The sequence below is a fragment of the Pezoporus flaviventris genome, unplaced genomic scaffold (assembly GCF_033815535.1).
Source record: "Pezoporus flaviventris isolate CSIRO_AGI_PZ_B2104156 unplaced genomic scaffold, CSIRO_AGI_Pfla_v1 ptg000005l, whole genome shotgun sequence".
Taxonomy (NCBI): Eukaryota; Metazoa; Chordata; class Aves; order Psittaciformes; family Psittacidae; genus Pezoporus; species Pezoporus flaviventris.
Genome location: NW_026892553.1, coordinates 2,903,108 through 2,917,005, shown reverse-complemented (window position 1 = coordinate 2,917,005; position 13,898 = coordinate 2,903,108). Strand labels below are relative to the sequence as shown.

Here is a 13,898-nt window from a genome sequence, read left to right as displayed (position 1 = left end):
GGAAGGCCTAGAAAGAGGACAGGAAAACAGTTTAAGGGTTTTGACATCTGGCTTAGAGAAATTAGGTTTGAGGACATTTTAGTTGGTTTCTGTGTGCATCTCTGTAGGGGTGGTATGAGGATGCATCACTAGGGAATTAAAGCAAATAACAAAGGTGAGAGGGCAGCAAAGTTTGATTATTTATTTATTTATTGGTACTTCAAGTTATCTTATGACACAGTTCCATGTGTTCTGGAGCTTAATGTTTCAGTAATCTAGATACCCGTTTTCCTTTAACCCTGTAAGTATTTTGTACTGTAAGTAATTACATCTTTTCATGAAAACACTTTCTGTTGTGAGAAAACGCGTGTACCATAGAAGGGAATTATCTTTAAAGAACCTTGTAGCTGAATGTCACCATGAATTTTTCTTCTGTGCTACAAAGTGTGGGCATCTCTGTGATTGGTTTTTTTTTTTCTTCCTTGATGTTCTAGTTATTCAGCTTCTAATAAATATGACGATGCTTTCTCACTCCAGATTTACAGCATGACGCTTCGACTATCTGCCTTATTTGAAAATCATATGAAAAATATCATCTCTGAGTACAAGTCAGCAATGCAATGTCAGAAGAGGAAAAGGACACGGTACCGAAAACGGCTAAGAAGCAGTAGCAGTTCACCCTCAACTAGCAGAGCATCTAGGTAACATGATGCTCGTGGGACTTGCTTTCAGTGTCATTTGAAATGCCAGCGGTAGACTTGCCTTTGTGCATAAGCAGTCAGCAACAGTAGGTCTCCTTTCCTGGTGCAGTTGCTCTATTAGGTAATAAAATCATGAGCTCAAATTCCATGCTCAATCTATAGTTTGTGCATAATTCTAGAAGTATTCCCTCTGGAGGAAATGGAAGACCAAGTTTCTTTTTGCTTTTGTTTAGTAACTCTTGGAAAAAAGTGTTGTCTAACACTTTGCTGACTTGTGTGTAATACATTATGTAAGTAAACAGAGTATTTGTTTTAGAAGGTGAGATAAAATATTGTTCTTGCAAACTCATATGTCTGTAGCAAACAGAATGATATTGTAACTAGTTTTAGTGTTAACTACACCTGTGCAAGTACTGGGAAAGAGATCACTTATGTTATACGTTTGCTTCAGAAAGCAAGGAACTTTGCAGGGAAAAATCAGTTTTGTATTTGAGTCTTTTGATGCTAACAGTTTTATCTCTTTGGGATATTTTGTGTCTTCAGCCCAAAAGGGAAACAGAAACAAATGAAGATTCAACCTAAACCCAGCCAGAATACCTCACTGCCTTTGACTAGGACTAGCTCTTCAGTTTCATCTCATGGTAAGAAGTTTTCTAAAACGCAACTTTTCTCTTGCAGCAAGTAGTATGTGCAGATCAAAGCTTATGTGTCATGAGACACATTCAAAACCCACCTGTTGAAAGAGCAAGTAGCAAGGTCATGGAAGCATGTTGTCTGTAGATTGTGTTAGCTGAAATTGGCCCTCCAGCTGTTGGTCAGTTATTGATAGGAGAATAGGGAACATGGGTCTGTCCTAGGTAAGAATTAACAGTGAAAAGAGCCTGGACTTTCTGTATACAGGCTTATCTCATGCAAGAATAACAAACACATTAAGTTTACTTCGGATTGCACCCCAGGGCAATCTGTCTCTTCATGGCTGCAGAGGCAGCTTGGTGAGATAGACCTCCAAACTTGGGCAATTAACTCACGTGATACAGAGCCTCCCCAGGATACCTTGCATTACAATTCTGTAAACAGGGATAAAAATTACTTTGTCACGTTAGTGGTGTCCTGTCTAAAGTTTCAGATACAGCAGAAGAACCTCTGGGATCAGCTATTGGTGAAGATATGGAAGGTCAGCCATCGTCCTCAGGCTCAAATGCACAGAACCGAAGTGGAAATACCATTGACCCAGGGAAAAGTAGACCAGTCAGGAGTAAATCTACGCCAGTGAAACAAGGTGAGAAATAATAAATATTCTCTTATTTGAATGGCTGATTTCACTAGAAATATAAGCTGTTGCTTCTGTCTGATGCTTATGATATTCTCGTGTGAGTTTAGTATTATACTGTATTCCCAAACCATACCAAAGAATTGAATTTACATTATTTCTTACAGAACTTTTGTTTGGAGAGTGGCATGCACATGATGCCACATGCCCTTCAGTGAGGTCCTTTAAAATTTCTCCGGATGGATAAGCTTGATTGCTCTTAAACTTCTGGAGAATTACAGTCCTTCAGGAATTACAAAAAGCAAAGCAAACTGAAGGAACCCCCACCCTAAAACCTTGGCCTTTTATTAATCAAATTGAAAACAAGGATGAAAAAGTTTGAAAGAATTTCAATGTTTTTATCATAATCAAGACTAAATGGTTGTGATTAGAAAGGGAAAACTGTTTGTAAACTGTAGTATATTGTCTCTGGGACGTATTAATCAGACTTTCCAGTGAGGTAGCATTGAATGAGCATTGGCTAAAACCCTGAAGCCTTTGTCAAGTCCATACTACTGTACTGTAGCAGTGTTGTGTGTTGCAGGTGAGCTTTTAGTGTCCTGTATCTAAGGTGATATTTAATCTTCAGTATCAGATTTGTAACTCTGAAAGCATGTAGTATTTTGGATCCCAAGCCAGCAAGATATTTTGTACATTTTTAATTAAGTGAGCTTGCTTGGGTTATTTACTGTCTTGAAATTTTGCTTACTAGAAGTGTTCCCTGGACTAAGCCTTTTAAGAACATGCATTTGATGGGGAATAAATACTGCTTGCACAGTCTTATTTTAATGTTTGAAATGGATTTCAGAGAGTTTTTCTGCCTTGGCACCCTAGGAAGGATTCATATGGCTTAATGTTAGATAGTTGTGTCTAACCTACTCACTGGGCTCCTTTTATTGACTGGATCTTTTCTGAACTCTTAGTCAAGAGAGTTTTCAGTCCTTGCTTCCAGATGAGATGAACTGTGTTTGCTTGTATGATATGTTTTCCCCTTAGAGCACCTGGTTGTCTTCACAGCATATAAAGGTCATCTGTGGTGAGTAGGTCAGACCTGGATCATCCCCAGAGCACACCTTGAAGGCAAATGAGGCAAATCCCACTTTTTATGTCCTCTTTGGCTCAGGTGTGATGATGATAACCAATAGGGTTATTTTGTGTTTGCTTAGATCACTCTCCTGACGGACCACTTACAAATGGTGATGGCAGAGAACTTCGGACAGGAGTCAAGAGGAAGTTAGTAAGTGCATCAGAAGAAGATGAGCACCTGGAGGAGGTGGAGGAAGAGGAAAAGAAAAAGAGAGAATTAAAGGAAAAATCTGGTTTATCTTCATCAGAAAGCGGGGAGTCGGGATCCAGTTCAAGTTCTGAAAGCAGAAGTGGCTCTGATTCAGACTCTGAATCAACATCTAGAACAGATCAGGATTACATTGATGGAGACCATGACTACAGCAAAGTTGTGCAATCCAAAAAACCCAAAAGAAAAATCAAAAGAAAACTCAGCGGTGGGAAACGGAATTGGCAGGGCAGAGGGACAGGGAGGAGAGGTAGATGGGGGAGGTGGGGGAGATGGAGCAGAGGGGGAAGAGGTGGTAGAGGTGGAAGAGGCTGTGGCAGAGGACGAGGTGGTGGCAGGGGAGGAAGAAGAGGCCGAGGAGGCCGAGGAGCCTCACGAGGAGCCACCAGAGCGAAACGTGCCCGAATTACAGATGATGAGTTTGAAAACCTGTTTGGAGGGCAGTTTGGTGAGAACGTGTTTGGAGGGCGGTTCAGCAGACCGCCTCGAATCAAAACAAGGAACGAGGGCAGGAGAACTGTCTTGTACAACGACGATTCTGATAATGACAATTTTGTGCACACCGAGGATCCGTTGAACCTTGGTACTTCCAGGTCAGGCAGGGTGCGGAAAATGACAGAAAAAGCCAGGGTCAGCCATCTCATGGGATGGAACTATTGACAGATGAAAAACTTTGGAACAATTTTAAAAAAGAACTTCAATGGCCTTCTACTGCAGGGATTTTACCAGAAAAATCTACCAAGCAAGTTGTGCGGGGACTCCACTCACCTTTCACAGTGGTGCTTTTCCATTCTGTCAGTTTGTGTTTGTTTTAAAACTTCAGATCGCCACACTTCATTGGTCAAAACAAGCCTTATTCATTAGGCCTTAAATTACAGAAATTCTTCCCCACACACTACAAGTTCATCACATTAAAGAGGCTTCCAGCTTCTCAATAAGAACATGACATTTTGAATCACAATTACAACTTCTCTCCCTTGTTTTGTTTTTGTATTATAGAAATAGCACCTTCTTACAGAGTTTTTATGTGGTTTCTGCCATAAATCCTTATACACAGTAATAATTATGACTTTTGCACAATACACCAATCCTAAAGGCAGCTATAAAATGTTTACAGTTTCTATATTGTAAGAAGGATCTGGATTATTTTAATCTTCCCAGGCCAAATGTTCATGAATTGTGCTGAACTGAAGTATGTCTATACTACAGTTACGGGGGTCCTGATGTGCTTTCTATCGGTTCTTTATTCATGTAAAAAGTGAAAAAGGGTTGGTGCCTTGTAAATATGTAGCAAACCTTTGATGTGGTGTGTCCTATGTGTGCATTAACTTTATTAAAAAGAGAATACTTGAGAAGTATGAATATCTAGACAAAAGGTGCCAAATGCAAAAGTTACTTGCATCTATTTTCTTTTTGTCCTCTCATATTTTTATAGTATTAATAGAGATTGTGCAGCTAAGGGGTAACTTCAACATTTGAAAGGTTCCTCCTCTTCAAAGCATAACGTGATTTTTGATAGTAGCTCAGCTACCTCTATTTACAACTACTGGAAACTTAAAGGAAAATAGATGCTATTATTCAGTACATGTTGAAGAAGAGGCAAGAAGGAGCATAGAGGGCTAGAATGGCTTGCGAAGTTGTGGAGTAACTGTATCTTCATTATATTGACACAATGAAAACAGATCGAAGTCGTTATCGGAGTTTTCAGAAGCATGATGTTATCAGCAGATGGTGATTTGTTTGTGTAGACAGGCTGACTGCCTCCCACATGTTTCTGCTGCCACTTGCTTGGTGCAAATCTGTGTGTGGTTTAATTCGCCCCTCAAAGGTGATGAGGGAGTTGAAGGGAGCTGTGGTGCTCTGGTGGCAGTATGGAGAAGCTCCTGGTCACTTCCTCCAGATGAACTCTTGTGTCTAAAGCTTCCAGAAGAAAATTCGTGTTGCACTGTACTCTTGTTAAAATGCTAACTTGAAAACAGAAATTGTTTTGGTAGTAATAGTACAGTATGTGACAATGTTTGTAGTCTTGCTCTTTGATGAACAGAAAGGTGCTTGGCATGGACTGAGCTGAGGATGAGTGGCCTCTTGCTTTGTAGGCTGGAATATATATGGGACTTCAGTTTTCTCCCGTTGTCTAAATGAGTCTGACAGTTCTCACTTGGTTCAGAGAGTGAGTTAGATTACATAGAGAGAAGAAATCCAAAAAGAGATTAGAAAGTTTTGGTGGAGTTTTTCCAAGTTTTTGGTTTTCTTAAACTTTCATCCAGTATCCTTAAGTTCTTCCGTGCACAGCTTGGTCAATAATTCTGGAAAACCTCAGGCAGCAAAGAGTGACCCATGTATATTCTCAGATGCAGAAGGAGTTTAATTTTTGACTTTCTATATTAAGCACTAGCTATTTTATCTCGCTTTCCAAAAACTCTAGTTAGATGCAAAATGACTTGAAAAAATGCAGAGGTTTAGTTTTGTGAAGGAGGAGAGTATATCCTAAATCACTCAGAGCATTAGTATGAGTTTATGGTACAGGACAAAAAAATCACACTTTTAATTTTGTAACAAATGTTTTGAATTGGCCGTGATCTGTTTCTGGACTTAATTTAGTTGTGTTTTGATGGGAGGGTGAGGAAGTGCAGAGACTCTCCTAGTTCTGTATTGGGCTTTAAAATATAAACACCTGTCCTATCATCTCTCTCATATATATGTATATATATACACACATATATATTTATAAGAAATGTATTATTTGTTCAACTGATTGGTCCTTCTACATATGGTAACCAGGAATAGCATGTATGCATCAGTTCATAGTCAGATTCACACCCCTTCTAGATCAGTCCCGTTGAGCTCATGTAGACACTATGGTTTCTGTTCTAAAGCCTGAAAATCTTGAAATGCAGAAGAAATGCTTTTCCTATATTTCTGACTGGCCGAAGATCCACTTATTTATTTTGTGTAGGGGTTGGGGAGAGAGAAAACGTGGATTCCAGAGAAATCATTTTATAAGTTTGTGTATTTTAGCAGCAATTAGAATAATATTAAATATGTTCTTAAATGTATCTTTTCTATGTAATGAAGTACTGTGAAGATAACAGTGAAGCATCACTTTGCTGTGGCGTAAGTATTAATCAAATGTGTTACATGATTAAGAGCTAGACAGCAGGGTGTCTAGAACAACAGAACTATTGCTTATTGTAAAAAAAAAAACAGCGGCTTTTTTTGTGCATGACAACCTTTTATAAGCATGAGAGAAATAACTTGGGTTTAGAGATGTTATTTTTACTTGGTTTTGTATCTGGGTTCTTTCTCTGAGTTAGGCAGTTGATTTCTGGTACCCTCGTTCCGTGGAATTATAGCTTCGTAGTAACTTGGACACTTTTTCTCAAACCCCAGATCCTATCAGGAGCCACTTGTAGTTGCAGAAAACTTAGTGTCAGCCCAACTGGTGCAGCAGGAGCGGTACAGTGGTTTAAATCTTGTACCCTCTCACTCCCTGATCCCGAGCCTTGGTGCTCAGCCAGCACCTCGCTAAGCAGTCGAGCTCCCAGCGTGTTGTAGAGTCAGGACCATAGTCTTTCTCCTTGCACTTTTAACAGAAAACCCCAAGACTCTGCCTAAGCATAGGGTTTGAAGGTCTGATTATCAGATTCCCAATGGCAGACAAGGCGTGCGGGCAGGCCAGGGGTTCCCCTGCTGCTGCAGGGTCAGTGCTTGCACATTGGTGCTTCAGAGCTGTGCAGTCTTGTGTGATCCCTCTTCCGAGTTGCTGGAGCACTTGAGCCATTCGGAGACACCTTGGAAAACAGGACTTTGCTAGCAGCAGCGTGTGAGCCCACGCGCTCCATCCTCTGGAGAATGGGGCTGAACATCTTGTTGTGTGCACATTTGTCTGCAGATTGCTCCTAGCTACAAATCCTCTGACCCTGAGTGCTCCCGTTTCTTCCCGGATCAGGGCATGAATGGCGAAGCGTATTTTGCAGTAGTGATGTGCTGTTGTCTCAGTTCAGCCCAAACTTTGCCTGCTTTTTATTTCCTTTATCGCCTTTTGGTTTTCTTCTTTACCACCCTCCACCTCTCTTCTTTCACTTCCCTCTATTGCTCCTCTAGGCTATTTATGATACTCTTTCATGAACTTAGGATATCTTAATGAATTTTTATTTTGGCTAGACTGTAGGATTTAATTCTATCTTGTTTCCCCAAGACTTTATGTATATTTTAAATCTGCCTTACCTTACTTACTAGCAACACTCCCAAATTGCTGGGGGTGGATTTAATGAAGATGGGAAGTTTGAGGGCTGGCTTCTTGGCTGCTCTAGGGCCATCTGTACCCTGTGTGGAAACACTGCTGGATCAGAGCAGGCAGCACGTGGCTTCCCTTGCTCAGACATGGGCAGTTGCAGGGAGCATGGCAGTGGAACTACTAACTGCATTTGTGCTTCCTTGCACATGGCTGTGTACAATGGCACTTAGTTCCACCTGGTGTCCCTTACCACGCATGCCCCAGGTCTCCTTTTTTCCCTTGCTATATGAATAATAGTTAACATAACCTTTGTAGAATTCATGTGCTTCCAGCCTCATGAGGAATTTCTATTTTAAATAACCCATAAAACTTTTATGTTGGTGCTTGAACTTTGATGGGTCAGGGCAGTTTTATCACTCCTCTGTCTTTCTATCACTCCTTTCCCCACAAACCAAGCAGAGGCCACCCCGTTACCCCAGTCAATCCCACCCTGCACATAATCAAGCTAAATAGCATCACGAAGAAATAATTTGTGGAGGATTTTTGGCTGCTTAAAATGTTGTGTCCTGTCGCATATGTTAATTTCCCCTACCTGTTTCCTTCAGCATGCACATTGGCTGCTTCTCCCTCACAAAAGCGGAAGGACTGTGCAGTACGCAGAGCACTGACAAGAGCTGACTCTGGGTGCATAGTAAAGAGAGTTTCCAAATAACCTGAGAAATGTGGAAAGGCAAGCGACAGCGTGTTGCTTTTGACAGCGTTTGGAGGCTCTCTTGACTGCAAAAGGCAAGACGGACCTCAACAAGCACTTGAAAATGCTGCTTCTGGGTGTCTCCAGAATGTTAGTGACAACTGTTCAAAATCACGTGGTAGTAACAGGAGGAAATAAGCTTAAATGGCTAGTTTTGGATAAGAATTTGATTAATGCTTCCTCTTTAGACTGAGCAGTGAATGACAGGGAAGGCTGAATCGCTGGAGGTTTGCGGATGTCTGCCGGCCCTGGCGTGCCGTGTCCTGCAGTCGTTGGTCTGCGTCCTGAATTCAGTGTTTTAGAAATCCATTTGTGTGTTTACATTTCCTGACGTGAGTTTATTTTTTCTTAAACCATCATGCAGAGTTTTATACAGTGCAGATGATTTACCTGAGAGACCGAAGGAGCAGTTAACAATCCATTGGTAAATCTATACTTAGTATTGTAGGGAGCTGTCATTGTGTTCTTACAAGTATGTATTATAGAAAATTACTGCGCATGTGCGATAGATAATTTTCAAATATTAGTATATCAGAGGTTTACACATTGAAAAAAGAAATCTCCTTTATGTACAGTAAGTAACAGCCTGCAAAATTTAGTCTAAAAGTTGTCTTTTTTAGTCTTAGAAATGCAAAGACCTGTTGGAAGCTTGTACATTTTTAATGTCATGTTCAGCCCACAGCAAACGTACACAACTGTGCTATGAATCCCTGAAAAATTAGATTTCCAGTGGAATTGCTGTCTCAGCCTTAACTCTAGTATTATGAAAATGGTGCTTAAATACATTTATGTGCATGGATGTGGGTACCTGATAAGAGTTTGTGAGAATTTCAAGGAAAACCGAGCAGCTTGGTGCTGCCCTTGCGAGGCAGTACTGCCTGGCAGATAACTGCAGTCGCATTTGGGAACTGACAGATGTGTAAATACTTGGGAAATGTTTAAACCAGTGGACAACTAAGAGCAGTTTCTCAGTGTTGGGTTATTTAATTGGCAAACGCTGCAGTTCTCCTGATTCCTGGCTCTGTTGGAAGCAGGCGGGATGGCAAAAGGAGCTGCTCTGGTGGCTGCAGAGCCAGGGTCCTGCCTGAGTGTTGGCAGGAGGGGTTGGGGTTCCCGCCTGCATCGCGGCCGTCTAGCTCCTTGGCAGATAAACTCCAAATCCTCCATTTCTCTTCCCCAAAATGCCTCCTCAGAGAGCGGTGGCTGCTCGGCTATTTTCAGATATCAACATCTGATGACTATTCTGTAGAAGTACTAACACAGGCTTGTCATTCCTCCATGAGTCATTACAGCAGACTTCATTTCCAAACACCCATTGATGTTGGCGCGATGAAATTCATGTGGTTTAGACTCTCCAGGTCACGTTCTGGATGATTTATATTACTCCAAAACATGCAAAAATCTATTAGAATTATGTCTACTTTCTATATTGATTTTTTTTTTTCCCCAGGTGATATTTATGCCCATATCTTCACATCCGCTATCTCAGGTCCCTTTAAATGAATACTTCAGGGATTTTGATGCCACTTGTTGGCAGACCAAATGTAATATTTATATGCAATGAGCTGTTAGTTTTTGTATTGTACAAATGTAAATTTGTAAAGATTTTTTTCTAGAGTTTTTTTGAAGTCACTTATGTAATCTAGGATGTTTCATTTTCCAGCTGTGGGGATTGTCTTAATAAAAAAAGAGAGAAACTCTTACTTTGGTTTTGCATTACTTAATAAGTAGTTTAGATGTGAAAAAGACTGAAAAACACTTAAAATTAAGGTTTTGACATCAAAAGAAAAATGCTTTTTGATTCAACTGGATAATTTTATGCTTATTGAAAAGGAAACTTTTATTAAGTGGATATAGGAACTTCTGTAAACTGTGGATCTCGAGGAGGACAGGACAGAGCCCCTCACCTTTGCCAAAAGCAAGCTCGAGGTCTCACTCAGGGTGGGTTACTCAAATCATTATCAGATCTGGCTCCAAAATGCCATTTTCCTGGGCAAAAAGAGAGGAACAGCTGATGCTTTCTTGGGAAACTATGTGAAAAATGCTCTTCAGGGTGATAGGACTTGTGCAGAGCAGCACCAGAGCAGGTGAGGAGGAGGAGGAGGAGAAGGTATCTGGGGGAGGTCCCTCCTGACGCTGCAGGACACTGATGGGTTCAGGTGTTGAGATCTGGTTCCAGAAGGAGCTTGCACCTATTTTTGAGTACTTAATGCCAAAAAAAGTTTTCCTTTTTCATCAGTGCTCTTGTTGAACAGCAGCAATAATACTGTTCAAACAGGGCTTTTCCAACAGGGATGGGTGGTGTAAAGCTGCCTTGGCAGCACGGCCAGCACAGGCTGGGGGCTGCCAGGGGTCCTTGGCTCAGCCAGGGCAGGCAATGACCCTCACGTGTGACAGGGCTGCCCCAGTGTGAGCAGGCAGGGGTTTGGGGCCCTCTGTGCCCCACTGCACACAAGCTTTAAAGCCACCATCAGGCACAAGTGGTTTCATACTCAAACATGACTGTTAAAGGTACCCAAGGAAGACCAGCCTGCCTGTGGTTTAAAGCCTTCAAAGTTAGTGTTTTGGCTGCCCTCAAGCTTATCCTGCCATGTCCCGCTCTTGCACACGCTACTTTGCCTTTTCCCCATGTTAACCTCCTGACTTACTTGGCATTTTACTGCACTGATTCAAATGGGCTGAACGGCAGTTCCTCCCGGATGTGAATGGGTATCTTCTTCTTCACACAACGCTCAAACTCCAGCCCCCAGGAACAGAAGGTTTGTTTTATTTTCTTTGCCTTCTCAGTTACAGAGAACAAAATCAAACTTATATTGCACCGATGCTGAGTACCTGCACTAAGTACATCCGTCAATGGCATTAGAGAGAAATTACTCTCCCTTCAGAGCTGCTTTACTTGCGTTTAACCAGCCTTTGCTGTCACTCCTGTCGATATCATCATAGCTGTTATATCATGCACTTTATATCATCACACATTTGGGTTATATATGCTAATGCATGTCATAAAGTATATGATATAAAATATCGATTTGCTAGAGAACAATTATTCTTTCACATCACTTCGGAAATGTATTTTATAGAAGTATTCTTTTTAATGGTAACTTTTGCAGATGATTTAGAATGAAATTGTGATTCTCACGTGTTTCGGCAGTGTTTGGACAAACCACTACCGTGCCCCGATGTGCAGGGCAGCTGTGCTATCCCAGTGCTCATTTCCAGCCAGGAAAACCCTCAAGCACCCTCTTCCATCCCTCCATCAGCTGCTCCCCATGTTCTGGGCACTGCAACGGTGGTGGTTGCAGGGCACTGTCTGGCCCTCGGAGCCTTGCTGACCCTCGTGAGAGGGGGAAGCTGAGTTTTGCCTCCATCCCAGCTTCTCAATTTAAACAGGCACTGGCACAGTGCGATTTCCCTTCAGCTGTCCTATCCGCATGAGGAGCTGCTTCTTGAGACACGTTATGATGTGTTCAGGTGCTGCAGCGTGTGTTTGAGACGTGCCCTTTCCTCCTCCAAAGCTGTTTGAACGCCTGTTTCGGGGTGCAGGCAGAGATGCCGACACCACAGGGCCCTGCAGCAGGAGGGGAGGCCGGGGGGGACCCCCTCCTCTGCCCCCAGGATCCCAGACGTTGGGGTTGGTTTGCTGGTGAATAAAAGCCCTTTGTCTTAGGTCAGACACTGAGCCAGGAGCGCCTGTCCCGTGACATGAGGTGACGCAGGTGCTGACGGTGCTGGCAGCCCTCCCGCCCCAGGTCGCCTTCCTCCTGCTCTGCCTCTCAGCAGAGCCCCTTTCCCCTCCCTGCTGCGGTGCGGTGCGGTGGGTCCGGCCGGGAGGCTGACGCAGTACGGCCTGCCCTCCTCCATCGGTATTTGCTCTGGTGCCAGGAGGGACGGTTCTAAAGCTCCGGCTGACGCAGGGAGCTCCGGCCTCGCACCTCCCCTCCCGGGGCTGATGTGTGCCACTGATGGTGCCGGTGGCCGGTGCGGACCATGAGGGACCGGCTGGCGGAGCTGCAGCAGCGAGCCGCGGCCGAGGGCAACCCGCATGAGGATGCTCTGTGCTTCGACAACCCGGTGTTCGCTGCGGACGACGCCAGCCCCGTCAGCCGGGCGCTGCGGGAGGCAGCCGAGCTCTGGCGGGCACTGGACCGGCTGGAGGAGCTCTCGGAGAGCATCAACAGGACGCAGCAGACGGTGCTGTGCTGCACCTCCGCGGAGAGCATCGCCCGCGAGAAGACGGGGCTCGGCACTGCCAGAGCCGCCTTCACCCGCGAGGCCATGGCCCTGCAGCCCCAGCTGGGCGCTCTGCCGGCAGCACCAGGGGATGGGACGGGGCAAGCGGGGCCCCGCGTCCGCCAGACCCAGCAGTGGCTGCTGCTGCGGCGGTACCGCGCCGTCCTCGCCCGCCACTACGCCCGGGAGAGCCGCTACCGGCAGAGGCTGAAGGAGCAGCTCGAGAGGCAGGCGGAGCTGGCGGGCATTGACCTGGGCACCGAGGACTTGGACCAGCTGGCCAAGAGCCCCGAGGTGCCCCGCATCGTGGGCAGGGACCTGGAGGCGGTCAAGGCCAAGCAGCACCTCGCCATGGCCCAGGCGCGCCAGCGGCAGCTCCTCGACCTGGAAGCGCAGATGGCGGAGCTGCACGGGCTCTTCCTGCGGCTGGAGGGGCTGCTGGCCGAGCAGCACGGGGCCGCCGACAGCGTGGAGCACCACGTCCTGCGCACCCTCGACTACATCACCCAGAGCAGCGGCGAGGTGAAGAAAGCCTTCAAGTACGAGCGGCCATCGCGGCTCTCGGCCCTGCTGACGACTGCGCTCAGCATCTGCGCCTGCTGCGCCTGCCTGCCCTGCCTCAGCGGGACCCTCCGGTGAGCCCGTGCTGCAGCGGGGCGGCTTCACAGCGGCTCTTGCTGATCTTCCGCGCAAGAAGCGGTGTGCTGAGAGCCTGCTGCTCGCTCGTGCTTCTCGCACCGTGGTGCAGGAGCCATGCACGCCTTGCACGGCACCATGGGGACCACGCAAGCCTGGTGTGACGGTGCGAGGGATGTGCACGCGTTGCATGGCAGCATGGGGACGAGGCGCATCTTCGGCGGTGGCGCAGGGACCGCGCACACCTTGCACTATAGCACGGGGACCAGGCACACCTTGGTTAATGGTGTGGACGCCGCACTTGAACTGCAGGCACCCAGAGCACTGCAGCACCCAACAAAGAAAAACATTTTTAATGCTATGAAACATAACTTACGAAGTTTAATGCTTCTTTTTATGACTATTTAAAGGGTGTTGAAGTTTTGGCATGTTTGTTGTTACATGCGAGGGGACCCGATGGCTCCCCACAGAGCAGCGTGGCAGTTTCTGGGGCCAGGTCCCAGTTGTCTCGGCCACCCTTAGGTTTATGTTCTTCTTCTAGCTGGGCCTTAATAAAACCATTTCTCAATAACCTCCGGTGTGTGGATGGGTGAGTTTTTCCTTGCAGCAGGTAGCCCAAAGTTAATGAAGAGTGGAAATCGAATGACTTCTGGTTGTGTCAGTTGGGTTAAATTCTTATGAATCTTTCAAAACTTCATTTACAGGCTGATGAATGCACCTCTTTTTCCCTTTATGGATATCTTCTCTTGACCTGGAAGACT

The 13,898-nt window shown here is 45.0% G+C and overlaps 2 protein-coding genes across 3 annotated transcripts in view; both read left to right on the top strand.

Moving 5' to 3' along the window:
• Positions 1–6,339, top strand: part of BRWD3 (bromodomain and WD repeat domain containing 3) — a 55,336-nt gene extending 48,997 nt beyond the window's left edge. For both annotated transcript variants that reach the window (XM_061445678.1, XM_061445679.1), the window contains 4 exons: positions 517–680; positions 1,224–1,321; positions 1,801–1,959; positions 3,156–6,339. In XM_061445678.1, the coding sequence (XP_061301662.1) occupies positions 517–680; positions 1,224–1,321; positions 1,801–1,959; positions 3,156–3,943 (1,209 nt within the window). In that variant the 3' untranslated portion in view covers positions 3,944–6,339. The remainder of the gene's footprint in view (positions 1–516; positions 681–1,223; positions 1,322–1,800; positions 1,960–3,155) is intronic.
• Positions 6,340–10,735: 4,396 nt separating this feature from the next.
• LOC133265199 (syntaxin-1B-like) lies at positions 10,736–13,182 on the top strand. The gene has a single exon (XM_061445507.1). The coding sequence runs from the start codon at positions 12,259–12,261 to the stop codon at positions 13,138–13,140; it is 882 nt and encodes a 293-aa protein (XP_061301491.1). The 5' UTR covers positions 10,736–12,258; the 3' UTR covers positions 13,141–13,182.
• Positions 13,183–13,898: the final 716 nt, after the last annotated feature.

Excerpts from the sequence above, each read along its gene's own strand:
- LOC133265199 (XM_061445507.1), top strand. The coding sequence starts at position 12,259 with ATGAGGGACCGGCTGGCGGAGCTGCAGCAGCGAGCCGCGGCCGAGGGC.